Genomic DNA, 19,820 nt, shown 5'->3' with positions numbered 1-19,820 from the left:
AAAAATGATCTTATATTGGAAACCTTGTTAAGTTTGTTAAATCTGGCAATAATTAGCCTTCCGTCGGGATTCTATTGTTAGCCATAAATACACTTCAAGTTCTTAAAACCTTTCACTTATATCAATCTAGCCAAAACAAAGCATAGATAAACCTTCAAATTCTGAAAAGGGAATTGAATTTGATTAAAATTTGAATTTTCTACAGATCTTTGAAATTTTTCCTGGCCGCGCGAAAGAAGATTGAATCGAGTGAATAATTCCAAGTTTTGGCGGGAAAATCTGAAACAACGTATTTTAAATCCGTTAAAATTTAGAGAGATCAATACCACAAAATATTGGCGAATTATTTTCTATTGCAATGCTTCCCACAATAAAGCGAAGAATAATTTAAAGTCGAGATATGTATGCGAAAAAAAAACATATCGTTTTGTTGTAGGTTTCAAAAACAGCGCGCGCTCGTGAGAATGTCGCCATTCTTGATTGCGAATGCAGCGCGCGCGCACAATGCAAAAACAATTCATAGACCACAAAATATCTGCTAAATGCTGCAGATTTGTTTCCTGAAGTTAAATGATCATTTGACTACCGGGTTGAGATATAAAGACGGCGGTAAAAGTTGTAACCACACAACGTTTTTCAGCAATAACTAAGTAGATATGAGGACGGGAAACGGTTTAGCGCGCGCTTGTTTTCTCATGGTTGACATCTTCATCTACGTCACAAATGACAGGACCTTTCAGTTCACGGCCTTTTTTCCGAAGGTTGACCAAAACACCTCAATATAACAGATTTGAGTTATTCGCGCAAACGCGTGTTTTATAGGGTCCATAAGAACCACATACCATTTAGAAGATGAAAATATAAAGAATTGACAAAGTCTATCAACTCAGAAAGGTTATATGGACTTTCAGTCTTGCCGCAGCTGCAAATTCAGAAAGAATTCCTAGCTTTACTCTTGGATAAGAAAGCATGGATCATTATTTATAAACTCAACGCTGCTCAGCAAACGGTTGTAGTAGTCTCGTCCATAGGCATCTCTTGAAAAAAGCGGGTTATTTTTTTTCGATGCGGGGTTCCTCTACGGAGGAGGCTAAGGCTGTAGTATTTTTTGGCCCGTAATGCTTTCCTCCCCTCCCCCAACTAAGAATATTACAGTACATCATTCCCTGCGTGAGCATACAATAGTATTTCGCCCATTTTTCGCGTCTGTTGGACTTTATGCATGCTTTGACAGAATACGATAGCAACTCAAAACTCAAAAACACGATTCATATTTATATACAGATTTTACAAATATATACAGCTTTTAAATAAAGATAACACACTTTCATTCTTAACTTGCTTTAAAACCATAAAAATTAAACAAATAGATGGCGGAAAACTTTTCCTCTTTACACAAAAGCTTTCAATTCCAGTTTAACTCAAAGGAAATCTGTGCACGTCCGTGAATTATTTTCATTGTGACTCAATATTCTAGAAAAAAAAAAATAAAATCCTGGGAGATTCCCGAGTTGCTACAGCACGGGTACGAACTTGCGCCTTCACCGCCTTCACCGGACGTTGCGTCATAGGAAATCTTCTTATAGTCTAAAAAACAAGCTTTGTATCTTCCTGTTCAAACGGAAGTGACATTACAAAACAGCGGCGCCGCATCCGGCACGTGACACGTGCATATCCCGTATGTAACTCCACGTGTCCAGCTCAGGGTCGTAGACCTCCGCACTCGCCAGGCGGCTTGCGCCATCGAAACCGCCGAGCAGATAGATCTTCCCGTCATGCACTGCGGCGGAGGGCCAGGCTCGCGGGGTCAGCATAGGGGCCACGGGGGTCCACTGTTGAAACAAGAATAACAGGTTTAGAACAAGTTTCACTTTTGAACTTCAGTTTATTGGAGAAAGTTTTAGTGGAGAGAGGAGAAGGCTGGCGACGAGAAAGGGTATGGACCGATTGGCTATCAGTTTCTGACAGGGAGGGTAGGGAGTGATTGACAACATACGTAATCTCTGACGGGGAGAGGAGGGACTGATTGGCCACCATACGCAGTTTCTGACGGGGGGAGGAGGGACTGATTGGCTACCATACGCAGTTTCTGACGGGGAGAGGAGGGACTGATTGGCCACCATACGCAGTTTCTGACGGGGAGAGGAGGGACTGATTGGCTACCATACGCAGTTTCTGACGGGGAGAGGAGGGACTGATTGGCCACCATACGCAGTTTCTGACGGGGAGAGGAGGGACTGATTGGCTACCATACGCAGTTTCTGACGGGGAGAGGAGGGACTGATTGGCTACCATACGCAGTTTCTGACGGGGAGAGGAGGGACTGATTGGCCACCATACGCAGTTTCTGACGGGGAGAGGAGGGACTGATTGGCTACCATACGCAGTTTCTGACGGGGAGAGGAGGGACTGATTGGCTACCATACGCAGTTTCTGACGGGGAGAGGAGGGACTGATTGGCTACCATACGCAGTTTCTGACGGGGAGAGGAGGGACTGATTGGCTACCATACGCAGTTTCTGACGGGGAGAGGAGGGACTGATTGGCTACCATACGCAGTTTCTGACGGGGAGAGGAGGGACTGATTGGCCACCATACGCAGTTTCTGACGGGGAGAGGAGGGACTGATGTACTACCATACGCAGTTTCTGACGGGGAGAGGAGGGACTGATTGGCTACCATACGCAGTTTCTGACGGGGAGAGGAGGGACTGATTGGCTACCATACACAGTTTCTGACGGGGAGAGGAGGGACTGATTGGCTACCATACGCAGTTTCTGACGGGGAGAGGAGGGACTGATTGGCCACCATACGCAGTTTCTGACGGGGAGAGGAGGGACTGATTGGCTACCATACGCAGTTTCTGACGGGGAGAGGAGGGACTGATTGGCTACCATACGCAGTTTCTGACGGGGAGAGGAGGGACTGATTGGCCACCATACGCAGTTTCTGACGGGGAGAGGAGGGACTGATTGGCTACCATACGCAGTTTCTGACGGGGAGAGGAGGGACTGATTGGCTACCATACACAGTTTCTGACGGGGAGAGGAGGGACTGATTGGCCACCATACGCAGTTTCTGACGGGTAGAGGAGGGACTGATTGGCCACCATACGCAGTTTCTGACGGGGGGAGGAGGGACTGATTGGCTACCATACGCAGTGAGGATCGAATAGTTGGCTAGTAAAGTCGGGCTCAGAGTCAGCCGGTTGTGCAGGGACTTCTGTTTTAAACGGTAACGTTTGCTTGTAAATCCACTTTGATGGAGCAGCTCATGATCTTTCAGTTATTTTCTATCCTGTCGTCTATACAATAACCTTACCTGATGTGTTTGAGGGTTGTATTTTTCCACAAGGTCAAAGTAATGGTCAGTACTTCGGTTCCGACCGCCAAATGCATACAAGCACCCATTGTACTCGGCAAGCACGAGACCCGACCGAGCTTTCTCGAGCTCAGTCACGAACGACCAAGAATCATTCTCGGGGTCGTAGCACTCGACGCTGGCTCGGTCGCTATGCACGCCGCGATCGTACCCGCCTGCTACATAGATCTTTCCTGAAAGAGAGATATCCTGTTATAGTATGTGTATTCTGATTGGTCAGAATAGCTCTTTCGTACACGTTTCCTTATTGGCCAGGGAATTCATTCCTGGGTTAGCGTAACCTGCTTTCTAGGAACACGGCCCTGGCCGCTACTGCTGCACGCATCATACGTGTTTTCTGATTGGCCAGGCTAATGCCATCATATGTGTTCTCTGATTGGTCAGACTGCTCTTAACATACACGTTCTCTGATTGGTCGGGCTATAGCCTGCAACAGAAAGCGCGAAGGGAGGTGAAAAGTAACTAGAAATGTACAAAGACTATCTTGATTTCAAATTATTCGTATCTCAGTAGAAACGCTTTAGATTTGTGCGTAGATCTAAAAGAAAATCGACTTTGCTAAAGTACAACAATGTTTTGAAAATCGCTTTTTAGCCAACGTGTCTTAAATTTAGTTCCAATATCCAATTCCTCCGATTCAATCTTTTTTAAGCAGATGAGATATGAAGTAAAATGTTTTGAGTAGTACAGTAAAAATTAATTCTTTAGTCTGTATTCTATCTACTGTAGCATATTCCATGAACATGAAAATCATTAACATATACCAGCCCAAAGAATTTTAAGCTAAAAATAAATTCATTTTAATTAAATGTTATAACATAAAAAAAAAAACAATAAAAAGGCACAAACAATTAGTGGGGAAGTTGTTAATAGATAATTCATTTTAATGAAATTTTAAAAAACTTTCAGGAGCCCACGGATAAAAATCGTATCCCTTGATAATTTAGGGTAAAAATAGATGACACTGATTGCAACGCCATTAATTTTTTTTTTCAAAGTTTGAAAAATTATACAGGAATGCCTTTAGAGTTGAAATCGACATCGAAAGTGATTAATCCATTGACACCTCAACCGGCCTGTACCGGCCGTGAGAGGTACCCACAACCCAAAATTTTCATAAGATACTAAGGCATCAGTCTAAGGAATAAAAGGTCTTGAAGGTAGCAAGACACCTTCAAGGGTGATAGCAACTACTCTTCAGCCACATCTCAGATTTTTAGACATATTTCAAATCGAACAAGGAAAAACAAAACGCTCGAAATACCATACAATGGAAGAAGAACAGCAAAACACAACTCAAGGCACAAATAGATATACCCTTATTCTGATCCTTCAGGTCAATTTCCATGGTCTCAAAACACAGTGTCCACTCCATGAAGGATTCTGGAATCACCTTGCTTCCATTACAGATTGTAAAGGATATTGTGGGACATTGCGGAAAAATTCGGCAGGAAACGACCAGTCAAATATGCTAATACAGTAGCTGTATTTTTTATGTAAAAATAAGCAACCATCAAATTTTGCTTGCATTAGCACCGTGATGAGGTATTAGAGATGGTATATCAGTTATATACAGTATGCATTCCAAAAAAGGAATGTTTATAATATACAGAATACAGTTATGAAGGTGCAAAGGCATCAGTCAAATAGTTAAAATTTACCACAGAAAAATATGATAAGCTAATGGAATGAGGCTACATTTATTTTTGTTATCTGATATTAGTAAATCAGCAAGCAAGAATAAGCCTGTCATTTTTATGAAAAAGGTTATTAAAGAATTGTTGGAGTTGTTAAATGTAAAATCATTGCCATCTAAACAGGGAATACTGTATATTTGGTTCAAAAAGTAGCAGTACTCTGCCTAAATAACCACAATGGCAAATATAACACATCTATGAGATGTCATTAACAAGCTATCATCTTTCCATAGGAGATTAACCAAATCTCTGAAGACTATTTATATTAATTTATGCTTCTTAAAGTTCGTGAATCCGACTTGAGTGACACTAATGTTTTGTTTCTGAATGTTTAGAACTCCCATCATTTTGAAAAATATAACTTACCCAGCATTGTTTGATATCGTAGAAATATAACCGAGTCGATTTAATTGTAGGATGGATTAAATTTCAGCATGATTTAAACGAATTTAATTCACATGCATGGGGTTTTCATAGCCTACAAAACCACGCGTCACGCAAATCGGATCAACTTTCCATAGGAAATTAGACTTTGGAGACAATTCATACCAAATAATGCTTCTTAAATTCGAGTTTTCTTTACTGAGTATGTATTCTGTGTACATTTGATAAGCCCAGTTGCATGTTATGGGCTTTATCTATCTGGGTTAAAACAAATATGATGAACAGTATGATTCAGTCAATATAGGATTCCACATACAGTAAACCGGTGAAGCTGAATTTACAAAAAACAGACTGAAAACAGATACCTCCCCCCCTATTCTGAGTTTTATACAGCCCGTCAAAGTCAAACACAGCTGCACATAGTAGGCGGTATCCAAGCTTTCCAACAGTGCTTTGCGGTCCCCACTTTTAATCCCTCGTCGTTGTGCTGAAGCCAGCACAAGTTGATGGTTGCTTGTATTTTTCATCAAAAATACAGCTATGAGCATATTAGGAGAGTGTCTCAGGATATCATGAAGTCTTTTGGGGCATAATTGAGTGCTTTGCTTATGGATATTTGCAAGCAAAGGTGGATTCATGATGATTTTTTCTTGTTTGACTTTGCCTGGATGAGAAAATAATTTTCTAATGAATCACCACAGCTCTCCTAAATGCTGTCTTTTCTGAAACCAAATTGATTCCAAAATTGTTTACACTGCTATTCTGGGTCTGTATGACCTGGAATTGATTTGTTTGGCTTGGGGGTGAAAAGACTTATAAAAAACCATCTGACTTTGGGGAGAGGAGTGTTGACTGGCCCTCCCCTCGTGAATTTTTCCCTGGATCTCCCAGAATGCTTTTCAATCCGTAAAGGCATCTTCGTGGTTTTACAAGCCTTCAAGGAGTGAACATTGTGTTTTGAGGCCATGGAAATGAACCTGGAGGATCAGAATAAAGGTATCTATTTGTGTCTTGAGCTGTGTTTGCTGATCTCTCTCCCTTGTGTTGTATTTTGAGCGTTTTATTGAGAGGGGTGATTCTGCTTTTCTTTCCTTGTTCGATTTGAAATTTGTCAAAGAACCTGTGCTATTATTTGGCTTAAGAGTAGTTGCCAACACCTTGGTTGGATGCATATCTTCAAGACCATTTATCCCTTAGACTGATGCCTGAGTATCTTCATCTTGTTGTGTTTAGTTTGAATTTATGAATTTTTGGGGTTGTGGGTACTTCCCAAAGCCGGTACAGGCCGGTTGAGCTACTGTATGCACTTCAAACAGTACTAGGAAATGAAAAAAATATATAGAAAATAAAGTCTTTCTCATATAAAATTAAAATAGCTAAAGGGCATATCACTTGATGTTGAAACAGGGAATGGAAGTTTCAAAAGGATTTCTTCGTTTATGGGTTTCAAAAAGAGATGTTTTTGTAATCATTTTGACTTGCAGCAAATGTTTTCGAAAAAACTTCCTGAAAGTTTTGCTGAAATAGATACTGTAGTATTTAGGGTGTTTGAGGTAACCATAAATATTTGAGGTTGTCTGTAAGCTATGCTTATCAAACCTCACCTTGTACACATTGATGGGAAATAAAAGGAAGTTATGACCAAAGACTGTACTACTTGGGTACCCACTCACCATCACATACAGCAACTCCAGCGCCTGATCTTTTCCGCCTCATGGACTGAACGGTGATCCAGTGGTTACTCTTAGGGTCATACCTCTCCACATAATTATAACTACAAGTTCTGTCTTCACCACCAACAGCATACAAATAACCATTTGCTGCCACAACCGACACAAATGACCTCTGGATTGCAATATCTGCCAAGAGTATCCATTGTCTAACAATAGGGTCATAGCACTCCATATACCGCACATACATAGTGTCGTCATGCGGCGAGTTAACTGCACATTCACCGCCGACAACATACAATAGACCATTTAGGCTGCAAGCACCAACAGCTGTACGAGCATGTTTCATGTTTTCCATCGATACCCATTCGTCTGCAAGGACGTCATATCTCTCCAAAGTGGCTAATTGGCAGTCTAATGCATTACGCCCGCCTATGACGTAAATCGAGAGAGGCTGGGCACGTTGAGTTGTCATGTATGGTGGAAGATTGCGTGAGGTCTCGTTAAGAACACGTGCCAACAGGAGTTGGCAGTCAGTACTGGATTTAATAAGCTTAGAAGGAAATACTCTCTCCTCAAGAAATTCAAGAGATAAGAGAGGGAGTCTTATGCGGGCCAAGAGATCTGAGCAACAGTCTTTTCTTTGTTTAAAATCGTGATACACCCAAGATTCCATGGCTTCAAAAACTTGATCCTCGGTACGAACTTGAATGAGGTCACTTTCCAAAAGGCTTTTCAAATCGCGATACGGTAGCTGTAGAAATTCGTCGCATTTTATAACATCAAGAAAATGCTGGCAGATATACTTAAAAGCAGCATTCTCTAGCTCTGTACAGGAATACAGATCCGCGAAGGCGCGAATACCAAGGCAGTTTGAAGCGTCTAAATGAGTTTGAAGGAAACTACAGCATGCTTGACTCAAAGTTTGTAGATTCAACAGTGTCGCGCCAGACAGCAAAGCCTGCACGTTTTCAACAGATATATCCACAATCCCAGTGTAAACAAAGTCAAGTAAGATTTCCATGACTGCGGGATCGATTCCTTGAAGCTTAATATCTCGCATACCACTTTCTAGCATGCCATTAGTGAACATTGCTCGAAGATACGAGCTCGCTCCGGCCAGCACAATACGATGGCCTCGAAATTCGCGACCCCCGACATGCAGCAGGACGTCGCAAAGTTCGCGCTTTTTCCGAAGTTCGTTCATCATTTGCAAGGCTTCGTTTGAATGATTTGGAATCTGGAATCTTCGGTGAGACGCCATGGCTCGCCATTCACCCTTAAGGAGTTATATTGGTTGCTTTCTTGTCTTGTTATGCAGAAACCATTAGCAGGTTTCTCGAAGAACACAGTAGACTTCCTTTTGTCTGTTTTGTTATGGACAAAGTCTTCAAGGGAGATAAACTTACACGTGCGCTGATTGGCCAGTTTTGGGAATAATTTAGAACAAACAATGAGTTAACGAGATTCTGATTGGTTAATTTTGAGGTATAATTATTTGCGTCCCGCCGCTGGTTATAACATTGAAGGCTCGAACGAAATATTCATCTCTTTTAAAATAATTTTTTTTCTCCTAAAAAGGATCGAAAGTATCTAGTAATCGATATTATTTTCTGGTATCTTTAGTCTCGTTTGCCTCTGTCAGGGAGACGCCTAATTGTTTGTTTATGGTGAAAACGTGTTCGTTCAAATTCGGAAATGATCCAACAAACGCACAATCGCAAGTCGCTAATATCGTGAAGGACCTGCCAGTTTACATAGCTTTAAAAACACGCCTTGTTTTTCACATCAGATCCCATTGTTTTCTTCATCGGGAAATAGAATTGCAAAAAAAAACGCTAGGTTTTTCTTTTTATTTAATCCCAAAATCCTTGTGGAACATTTTATTTTAGCGTTTACATCATTTTAACACTATAGGTCCTCGTAAATTTCCAAGAGCGAAGAAAAGGAAATTTATCACGGATTAATTATGAAGAATTTAAAACCGGAGGATCGTTGCCATGGAAAAATTATGCTTTTGAAAGTCTTCTCAATTATCTTAAAATGTGTTATTATGAACAATTCATGACTATTTGCCAATTGAAAGGGTAAAAGATATTGGCCAAGGCTATTTCCTGAAATTGATTATCGATTCTGGTTCCTAGGCGACCTTCACAGCTATAGAATATGCGATCGAGGGACAACAGTATACTCAGCTGTGTTCTCATCCCACACATCAACACATTCGAGATTTAAAAGAAAAGAGCACAAAATATAGAAAAAGTGCGTTTTCTATATCGCTTAATCGAAACACTATTTTTTTAAATATATAAGAACGTCTAATTTTCAGTTGAGGCTGGGCCGTTCTTCTTTTTTTTAAAGGATGAATATGTTCTAAACGATGTTATTAAATTTTAATGTATATAAGGGTCCATTTTTTTCTTATCATTATGAAATGGGAATGGTTGGAATAGAATGTTTAGAACGGGCATTCTGAACGGGTATCTGGACTAAAAAAGAATTTTTTTTCTGCTATCTCAGCCTCGGCATGTTCTTAGCATGTTATCTCACATGCTGCCCTCGCACTTGGATGGCACCGGGTTGCCTGTGGTAAGAGTTGCACAATCATCTGTAATACCCATAAGACCTTGCGATAGTAATCCAACATGGAGTATTTGGAAAATCCTGTGAACGCTGCACCTCAGCACAAAATGTAAGATTTTAAAGCTTTTCTCTAACCCCATACAATTATCAATAGCACATGGCATAAATTGTTTATGTCTGATGATGAAATTTTATTTTTCGTGTTGTTTTTCCAGTCTTTGTTGCCAATGTGGTCTTCCAACTCCGCCGAACAGTGCAAACATGTGTGTTGGATGTATTCGATCACAAGTCGATATCACCGAAGGAATTCCTAAACAGAGCACTTTATACTTTTGTAAAAACTGCGAAAGGCAAGTAGATGTTCAGAGCCCCCTCGTCATTCTAATTAATCCAGATAATCATCCGTTTCAAAATGTTTGTGTTTATAAGTTCGATGATAGTCACGTGGTCCGTTTAAATCGCAAGGTTTATTTGTGTTTTATTGTAGATATTTACAGCCTCCTAATAACTGGGCCTCATGTGCATTGGAATCACGAGAGTTATTGGCGATATGTCTAAAGAAGCTCAAAGGCTTGAATAAGGTTAATATGTATATATATATATATATATATTTAATCAACTTGTACTTTATTCGACTGTATACAACTTAAGTATCCAATTATTATAAGTATCCAGTGGTAGGTTCTTTTTGTCCATCTGTCTGCCAACATCATATCTGCCTGTTCATCTGTCTTTCCACCTGTCTGTACTTCCATCCATGTCTTTCTAGTAGGCGGGGGGGGGGGGGGGGGGGGGGGGGCAGGGGGTGTGTTGACACCCTCCAACAACAGCAGAAAGTCCAATTCTGTTTTGCAATAGACCTGTTATTTGTAATCAAAATTATAAAGCATAAGCGAATTAGGTAATAAAAAGGTATTCTACAAAGTCCAACTTATTCGTAGCAAAATCCAATAATAAAGTTTACTGCAATGAATAAAAATTGCCTTTTTGTTCTTTTGGGGGTGGTCAGATATCAGTACATCAGTAAACTCAAACCCTACGGCAAACTTTAGGTTGCCATCCCCCCCCCCCAAGAAGAATCCTGGGTATTCTGGATATGATTAATCTCCCTCTATCCTTCTCTCTTTGAAATCTGTCCATTTCGTTTCTCTTTCCTCCTGTCTATCCATCATCTTTTTCTCTGTCTGTCTGTCTGTCTGTCTGTCTGTCTGTCTGTCTGTCTGTCTGTCTGTCTGTCTGTCTGTCTGTCTGTCTGTCTGTCTGTCTGTCCACTCCATATAAAAACAACCCCACAGCCCCACCGAAAAATCGAAAGCTAGTCCTCCCCCTTATTTAAAGAAAGCCTTTTTCAAGTCTTATTCTTAGATGTTCCTAATTTGTTGATCAGTTATGGTATATATTCATCTTTTCCACATCAAATAATGTTTTTATTGTGTAGTGAATGAAATAACAAGTCCGAATTCAAATGAATTCATGCAACGAGTTATGGGATGATACATATAGACATAGGACCATTTTTATTTTCTGACTCTGGTAGACAATCAGGATCGGGCTATGAGGGATAAGAGGAATTATGTTGATGTTTTGTTTGATTTGTGTAGAACCATATGGTCGACTTTCATCTGATGTGTACGCTCCATAGAGCCTTGATCTTGGTCTATGTACAGTATCAGTCTATCTGCCCATTCTCTCTGTCTGCCCTCTGCCCTCCATCTGTCTTAATAAACCTTATAGGAATATAAATCCTCTCAAATTATGTTTTTATCATTGTTATTACTTCATTACTACTATTAGATTTCAATATTTAAGTCTATTTTACTATTTTACAGGTCCGACTTATCGATGCTGGCTTTGTATGGACAGAGCCACACTCAAAACGAATAAAAGTCAAACTTACAATACAGAAAGAGGTACTGTTATGATCCGTGCCATTGATATCTTTTGTAGTTTTCGATATTGTGCGATGTGATGATTTCCAATGCTACTGTAAATTGCCTTATGGCTTCTATTATAACAAATATGTTTATTTTTTTTGTATTTCTTTTCTATCAATTGGAAAATAGACCCCCCAAAGAAAATCATCCCAACTTTCCTAATTTACAAACTTCATGATAGTATCAGTATAATATTTTCCCGGTAATGAACTCAGCCATACTGCTATCCAGTATATATATATCTTCATATATCTTCACGATATTTGATGTTACGATGGGGAGCTTCGATGGCGCAGAAACCTGTGAACTTGTAGGCAACTTCCTTCTCTCCCAACTTCAGGACCTCAATATGAACGTAGGACTCTACCGCGATGACGGACTAGCCATCACCAACGCCACACCCAGAGCCACCGAAAACCTAAAAAAGGAACTATGCCGCATCTTCAACAACAACGGACTCCGAATCACCATTGAGGCAAACAAACAAGTTGTCAATTTCCTAGACGTCACCCTCGACCTAAAACGTAATGCACACCAGCCTTATACAAAGCCGAACTCCTCGCTACAATATGTCCACCGTGAGAGCAACCACCCGCCCTCCATCACCAAGAACATCCCTGCTGGTATCAACAGACGCCTATCTGCCCTATCTTCAGACCAAGCCTCCTTTGACCAGACCACGCCACCTTACCAGAAAGCACTCGACGATAGCGGATACAACTACACGCTACGCTACGAACCCAACACCGTAACCAACCGTAAAACCCGCAAACGCAACAACATCCTATGGTACAACCCGCCCTTCAGCAAGAACACCAGCACCAACATCGGCCACAGATTCCTCACCCTGATAGACAAGCACTTCCCGAAAGACAACCACCTCCGTAAAATCTTCAACAGAAACACCATCAAAATCAGTTACAGCTGCATGAACAACACCAAACAGATCATCGACAACCACAACAAGCGCATCATCACCACATCGTCGGCTACCGAGATCGCCAGCTCCGCCCCTACCACTACCAACAACAAGACATGCAACTGCCGACAGAAAGACACCTGCCCTCTAGACGGAAACTGCCTACAGACATCTGTTATCTACCAAGCTACCGTAACTCGAAAAGACAACAACACCTCGGAAACATACGTCGGGCTCACTGAAAACAGCTTCAAGACCAGGTACAGAAACCACACCGCATCATTCCGACACGCCAAACACAGAAACTCCACCGAACTCAGCAAACACGTCTGGACTCTCAAGGACAACATGATTGAGTACTTTATTTCATGGCGCATTCTTTCTTCCCACTCCGCCTACAACAGTACCACTAAGTGTTGCAACCTCTGCCTCAAGGAAAAGCTGACGATCATCTGCCAACCCAAACTATCAACTCTAAATAAACGCAATGAACTCGTGTCCTCGTGCCGCCACAGAAACAAAGCCCTGCTACGAAACAATTAGAACTGTTAATCCCGTCACCGTTAAATTTTCGCGCTATCAATTTTTCACACGTTCCGCACTGTTAGTTTTCGCCCCGCATATTTAATGTAACTCGCTATTGTTCCTCTTACCGCCTTAGCTAAAACTATCAGTCTATTATTATGTAAATTTCAATGTTAATAGTATATATACGATGGTAGGAATATTCTCATTAAATCCCCTAATGAGTGGGCAACCACGAAACAGACCTGTAGGGAAACCTATGTAGTTTGTATTTTTCTCAAACCAACACTATACACCGCTCTACTTTCGAGTATTGAGCACTTTCTATGAAAGCCTTCAACCATCATTATATCTTCATTAATGTGTGAATAAATACAAAAAGCTCAAATTGTTGTGGTCGTGAACCAGAAAAACAAATACAAACACCAAAAACTGGTTTTCGACTCTGCCAATTTTCATCTTTAATGAGACTTCTTCATCCCTGAAGTCTGCCCCTAAGAAGTCTTATTAAAGACAAAAATTTGGCAGAGTCGAATACCATTTTTCGGGGTATTGTATTTCATTAATATAGGTGAATGCATTTAGCTTGTGAGAGTTACTGTAGTTGTGGACCAAAACCTCAGGCCTTATGTTATTATCCAAGAAGACGAGGAGCTGACACAGTGCCTATTTTAGACAGTCAGGCTTTTACACCTCAGAAAAAAAAATCCCAAGTAGCCCCAAACTGTGTGGTTTGTTTTTAATTGTTATTGTAAACTTATACAGTATGTATAAGATAATGTATTGTCTGTCTAGGTTGATGAGCAATGACTCTTTCGAGCTTATACTGTCTAGTAAAGTGCAATGCCTTTTCAGCCTCCACTTTTCAGTAAAGTGCAATGCTCTTCAAAGTCTAGCAAGCAATTTTTTTTTATGATAAGGCTGCTTGTGTGATGTCCCTGTTAAGCACATACTATTACTAGTATAGTGTGGAATAAAATATATAAGAGAACTTCAGCCTGTCTGTCAGTCTGAGTATTAGTTTATGATTCCAACATATATAGTTCCTAAATCGGTTCTTATAATTGTTTATAAATCAAGATTGCAACGAAATTTTTAATGTTCTGAAAAACTTTTTTATCACTGTATAAAAGGTCTCTTAAAAGGTTGATAAGGTGTGCATGCTGGTGTCTAAAAATAGTGAGTAACAATAGAATATGAGAAGGCAACAAGAGCCAAAGAATATATGCACATAAATTTATAAAAAAAATTACATTAAATAATGAATGGGAATTTTCGTAAGAGCTCTTTGAAAAGTTAAGCAGCCTCTTGTGTGTTCTAGTACAAGGTTTATCATCAGAAGGCGAGACCAAGTACTTACTGGGAGCTGAGGGGTACTAGGGGAACAACAAAACGGGTTACCTAGGAATGTTTGCATTTGAGATGTGTTTCAAAGTGAAATAGTGGCTAGCCAATTCACCTTATATGTGTGGTCGAACCCTGCTGTTCTTGCTTGGGAGATAAAGCCAATTTTACCACTAATCTACATACGTTATGGTACTACTGATCTTTTCATACATGTATTTTCCAGGTGATGAACTCTACAATACTACAGCAAGTTTTTTTGGTGGAATATGTTGTCCAGGGACAAATGTGTGATGCCTGTCATCGCCAGGCCGCACAGGACTTTTGGAAGGCTGTCGTTCAAGTCAGACAGAAGGTAAGCATTGAGTTACTTTTTACGCTCACTACAATTATACATTAATGAGTTGTGGACCATTTTCTTGCCTCTGTTTCCAAGAATGGTTTAATCTTAACAAGATAGATAGATAGATAGTTTATTAGGAAAAAAATTGCGTAGCAGCCCATAGGCTGAATTAGGCATTTACAAAACAATAGATACAATATTACAACTATAATTAATTGAACTATATACAATAATAAATATAAAATATTAAAATTTAAAAACGTGATAAAGTTCATCCTATATAAAATTAATCATAATACATAAAAATCATATATACTCTCTGTTTAAAATTTGTTGGCCATCGAGAATGTAAAAGAATTCATGGCTCTGTTTGTTTTGAGGCGGGGCAAGGCAAAGGGCCGTTTTTTTTTTTAAGGTTATGGCTTGAAACGTTTGATGGAGGCAGCAAGCTCTTTAGTTTATGATTCGGATCAGAAACTGTTTCGTCGAAGAGCTTGCTGCAAATTAGGCCGTGGTGCACTTCTAATGGTGTTATGCCCAACAAATCACAAGCACCATCGTAGCTCGTACGGGGCAAAATTATAGATAGCACCCTTTTCTCGATACGTACAAGCTCATTTTTTAGGTACTGCGGCAGGGCGTTATGAAAAACCGGCATCGCATAGTCGACGGTCGAACAAATGCAAGCCTTGTAAAATAAAGATAAGTCTGAGGGAGGTAGCCGAGCCCCTTTTAGTTGGATTAAAAAGTATAGCTTTATGCTCGATTTCTTGACTACCTCGTTCACATGAGCGTTCCACGACAAGTTATCGCTTATTGTGAGCCCTAAGAAGAACACAGTGAAATGGAGCATTGCCTTAAGGGGTTGGGGGAAGGGGGCAGACACTAATCTTAATAAAAAAGGTATATAACCTGGTGATTCTTAATATAAAAAAATGTCAAATTTTAGGCAACCAAGATGTGCGCAAATAATTGAAATTTTCAGGCTATAAAAGTAATACCTATAATATCCATTTTTTCAGACATCCCACAAGAAAACATTTTTCTACTTGGAACAGTTGATCATCAAACATAATGTTCATCAAAACACAGTCAAGGTTAAGCAAGAGTCAGGTACCTCGATCATGTTTTTATTGTAACTATTTGGATTATCTTGATTAATATCCATTTCTTAGGTTGGCATAGTTTATGTAGCAAGATTATTTATTAATTGCTTTTTTGTTCCAGATGGTATAGATTTTTATTATGCATCCAAACAAGATGCAAGAAAGTTTGTCGATTTTCTTCAGTCTGTTGTGCCGTGCAGGTAAATTGATTCATCTAACAGTAGAATACACACTTTTTTTATGTTAAAAGCAAAATTAGATAATAATTATGTTGGGCTGACATGTGTTCCATTTATTTTCAGATTCAAGACATCTGAAAAATTAATATCACATGATATTCATAACAACACTTTTAACTACAAGTATACTTTCTCTGTGGAAATTATCCCAATTTGCAGGGTATGTGCAACATGAAATCCTGATTTTGAAAATATTTCTGAATGTCTGAGTGTCCTTTTTCCCTGGTCACTTTTTTGTTTGTTTGCTTTTTTTTCTAGGAAGAGGTCATTTGTTTGCCCTTGAAACTTGCGAGGTCGCTTGGCAATATTGGGTAAGAGTGTTTATACCAGGCAAATGTGGTTTTAGCTGAACTTCACTGAAATTTCGTTCAACATTTCGGATGGAATAGTATTGTGCTTATTTAAGAAATGGTACATCATTCTATTTCAGACAACTGGTGATATGCAACAGAGTTACGACATCACTTCAATTTATTGATCCTTCCACCCTTAAAAGTAAGGCACAACAAACTATACAGTGCTTAGTGACATGATTTGTTTTTTCACAGTCCTTGCAAAAATGTACCTATGGATCAATATTATCCATTAGAAGTTCCTATTAAAAATAAAACTTGTTTGATTTCTTTTGAAAGATTTTCAGCAACACTCTATACACTGTATTGTTAGGTTACTTCATGTTAATGCTTATGCATGTTTTTGTTTATCTCCAGCGGCAGAGCTGTTAGCTAATAACTACTGGCGGCTGCCATTTCAAAGCCTTGGCTCCTACAAACATCTGACAGAGTACATGGTCCTTCAAGTAGAACCTGTTGACCCAAAACTTCAGACAATGGGGTCTACAACAAGTCTTAGTCAAAAGGTAGGGTATACATATATTATGTATATACACATAATGTACATATTATTCTCCTCCTTAAAGAACGTAAATTGCCAACACAATTTATGTCATGTATTGACGATATTTGATTGAAAATATCCTGGTTACTCGCTTGCCGATGGAAATAGATTCTTTGAGTGACTTGGCATTGAGCGGGAGCATAAAATGGCAGCATGTTTTGCCTTCTTAACTTACCTCTTTTTTTTTGTCTCCATTATAAACTCTGTTTTAGATTTCACCCCTTAGAGCTGTTAAAAGGCCATGTTAAACTTGCATAAACACAGAGTCCTCTGCTTTTTTATGTGAGAAAGCAAGGCTTATTTTTTTATAAGAGAAAGCAAGAAGAAAAAGAATCACTTCATGCTTGGGCTTGCAAACTGAAGAGGAAAAATAAATAAATAAATAAATAAATAAATACAAAAGACACTGAAGCACCACAGCCTGAAAAAAAAAATCATGCAACACCACAATGCTCAAATTTAAAGGGCAGGGCAAGCCCTGATATTAAACAAGTAGTTAATTAAAAAAAGATAGCAATAGGGTGTACTGCCATAAGATACTTCAGTATATAATCCATGTTTTGTCTGGTTGGTGGTTTTAGCATGTGCTCGCAGACGTGTGGGTGGCCCGGATGCAAGACATGGGAAGCAATGACCAACAGTTCCACTGTCGTACCCACCTTGGATTGTTACTCAAGTCAGGAGATACTGTACTAGGGTAAGGCCTTTAAAGAGCCCTTGTCAGCCACACCTTTGTTATTATTTTTAATCAGGATTGGAAGATAGTCAAACAATGTGATGAAATCTTGGTACAACCAACAAAGTTTTTTACTGAACAACCGCATACACGTTATAGCAAGCCTCTGGCTCTCAGGTATTTTTAGGTGGTTAAATAAATTATTATTATTATTGTTACTGTTGTTGTTTTTGTTGTTGTTGTTGTTGTTGTTGTTGTTGTTGTTGTTATTATTATTATTATTATTATTATTATTATTATTACCAAATCAGCTGACAGAAAGATGGTGCCTGGCAGACACTCTTTAAAGAAAACTTTAAGTTTAAATTCGGCAACTTTTGTATGGCAGTGGTCTACACTATGTAGATGTACTGAAAGGCTTATACATTTTCCTTCTTATTATTTCCTTTTACCTTCTTCATACTGTATTTTCATGTAGCTATGACTTCAAAAACAGTAACATCAATGATGAGAACTTGAATAAGATGAAAGCTGACAAGATTCCTGACGTGGTAAGAGGAAACTGTATTATCATTATTTTGATACATCCTGAACCTTTATTGCCACCCCAATAAAAACCTTCAGACTTTTTTAGCTACAGAACTCTAACACACAGCAAAATGATATGGCATTTTGGCTAAACATGAACATTCTTGACTTCAGATACTTGTAAAGAAGTCGTATGGTGACAAGAGAAAGAGACGTCGTGCTAGAAACTGGAAACTCAAGGTGCTGGAGAAAGAAATAGGGGATATCAACCAGGACCAGTTTGAAAAGTAAGTTTGTCAAGAATATATGTTTTAAAGGTCATATCTTAAAATAGGTATAATAAGGGGCCCATTGGCCAGGCTTGAAGACCCAAACATTTATGAAGTGGGAGTGGACTTGAGGGTCTGAATATATGTTTTAAGACTTCTTGCCCTTGTAGTGTATTTTCAGATAAGATAGATTTTATCAGTTTGAGGCTCATGGTAACATCCGATCAAATGCTTAAAAAGGCATGTTGTCAACATGATTTTGACACACCTGACATTTTCTGAATTTGGTTTCAGGGATTACGATGAGTTTCTTGCAGACTTAGAAGAGGACAAAACTCTTAGACAGAATGTCAACATCTATGTGGGTAAGTACATTCATAGTCTGCAAGGGATTATGGGGAGGAGGAGTTTGGGTGCATATAAAGGTTTATCTTTGTATGGATTCCAAAGCTGATAGTGCAATGGTACAGTACCATGCCTCAGAGATCCTGAATCAATCTTCGTCATAATACACGGAATCCATCTTTATCATAATACTTTATACAGTACAGGTCTAGAATAAGGCTAATGAGTTATAATGATAATAATTTAATTGCAGCTCTTAAAAGACAGTTTTTCTGAAAAAAAAACTGAAAATAGCCATCTAAAAAGAATGTATTATATTTTATTTGCCAAATTCAATGGAACATATTGAAATATGTAGCTTTCTTTACTCAGCAGATGAAAATTGATTTTTTTTATCACACTTGTATTTTGCCAGGACGATAAAATGGCAGCAGACAGAGATCTTTAAGCTAATTAGTTTCTAACTTCTTGCTGTCTGTCATCCAGATCGCGACCACATGCCAGAGTCAGATGCAGAGGATGAAGAAATCCCCAAAATCAGCCTCCAGGAGATGTTGGAGGATCTCAAGCTAGAAGATGCAGAGGGCGGCATGGGAGAAGAGGCAGAGGAAGCGATGGGTGTGGAGTGATGCAATTGCTAGAGGAAGCGATGGGTGTGGAGTGAATGGGTGCTATAGAGGAGAGGGTGTGGAGTGATGAGGGTGCTATAGAGGAGAGGAAGTGATGGGTGTGGAGTGATGCGATTGCTAGAGGAAGCGATGGGTTCGGAGTGAATGGGTGCTATAGAGGAGAGGGTGTGGAGTGATGAGGGTGCTATAGAGAAGACAAAGTGATGGTGCATTGTCTTACATAATAGTCTTTATCACAATGTCTTTATAATATTAAAAAAAAAAAATAAAGTAAAACTGATAGCAGTGCCCATCACAATATGTTATCATTGTCAGCTTGATTTGTTTGATTCTGGAAGGAGTTTTGCTCTT

The 19,820-nt window shown here is 39.4% G+C and overlaps 2 protein-coding genes across 2 annotated transcripts; one reads left to right on the top strand and one right to left on the bottom strand.

Annotated features, from left to right (window-relative positions):
- Positions 1-1,255: 1,255 nt before the first annotated feature.
- LOC5505028 (kelch-like protein 5) lies at positions 1,256-8,582 on the bottom strand. The gene is made up of 3 exons (XM_048733986.1): positions 7,136-8,582; positions 3,322-3,554; positions 1,256-1,832 (listed from the first exon to the last, which is right to left on the bottom strand). Exons 1-3 carry the CDS (start codon positions 8,394-8,396, stop codon positions 1,632-1,634), a joined length of 1,695 nt encoding a protein of 564 aa, XP_048589943.1. The 5' UTR covers positions 8,397-8,582; the 3' UTR covers positions 1,256-1,631.
- A 1,164-nt stretch (positions 8,583-9,746) lies between these two features.
- On the top strand, positions 9,747-19,722 carry LOC5505021 (60S ribosomal export protein NMD3). Its single transcript, XM_048733984.1, has 17 exons — positions 9,747-9,824; positions 9,931-10,065; positions 10,203-10,296; positions 11,545-11,625; positions 14,664-14,792; positions 15,803-15,893; positions 16,008-16,086; positions 16,189-16,285; positions 16,384-16,436; positions 16,556-16,620; positions 16,836-16,984; positions 17,604-17,719; positions 18,177-18,249; positions 18,401-18,513; positions 18,790-18,860; positions 19,327-19,458; positions 19,526-19,722. Exons 1-17 carry the CDS (start codon positions 9,778-9,780, stop codon positions 19,534-19,536), a joined length of 1,536 nt encoding a protein of 511 aa, XP_048589941.1. The 5' UTR covers positions 9,747-9,777; the 3' UTR covers positions 19,537-19,722.
- The last annotated feature ends 98 nt before the right edge of the window (positions 19,723-19,820 follow it).

This window comes from Nematostella vectensis, chromosome 11 (assembly GCF_932526225.1).
Source record: "Nematostella vectensis chromosome 11, jaNemVect1.1, whole genome shotgun sequence".
Lineage (NCBI taxonomy): Eukaryota > Metazoa > Cnidaria > Anthozoa > Actiniaria > Edwardsiidae > Nematostella > Nematostella vectensis.
This window is presented reverse-complemented; position numbering and strand designations above follow the sequence as displayed.

What these genes read in the sequence shown, in the direction of transcription:
- LOC5505028 (XM_048733986.1), bottom strand. Translation starts at nt 8,396, where the DNA reads ATGGCGTCTCACCGAAGATTCCAGATTCCAAATCATTCAAACGAAGCC. An exon ending in TGGAGTTGCTGTATGTGATG is followed by an intron (nt 3,555 to 7,135) that starts GTGAGTGGGTAC and finishes TCTCTCTTTCAG; the next exon opens with GAAAGATCTATGTAGCAGGC. An exon ending in ACAACCCTCAAACACATCAG is followed by an intron (nt 1,833 to 3,321) that starts GTAAGGTTATTG and finishes TTGTTTCAACAG; the next exon opens with TGGACCCCCGTGGCCCCTAT.
- LOC5505021 (XM_048733984.1), top strand. Translation starts at nt 9,778, where the DNA reads ATGGAGTATTTGGAAAATCCTGTGAACGCTGCACCTCAGCACAAAAT. An exon ending in TCGTTCAAGTCAGACAGAAG is followed by an intron (nt 14,793 to 15,802) that starts GTAAGCATTGAG and finishes CCATTTTTTCAG; the next exon opens with ACATCCCACAAGAAAACATT. An exon ending in TCAGGAGATACTGTACTAGG is followed by an intron (nt 17,720 to 18,176) that starts GTAAGGCCTTTA and finishes ATTTTCATGTAG; the next exon opens with CTATGACTTCAAAAACAGTA.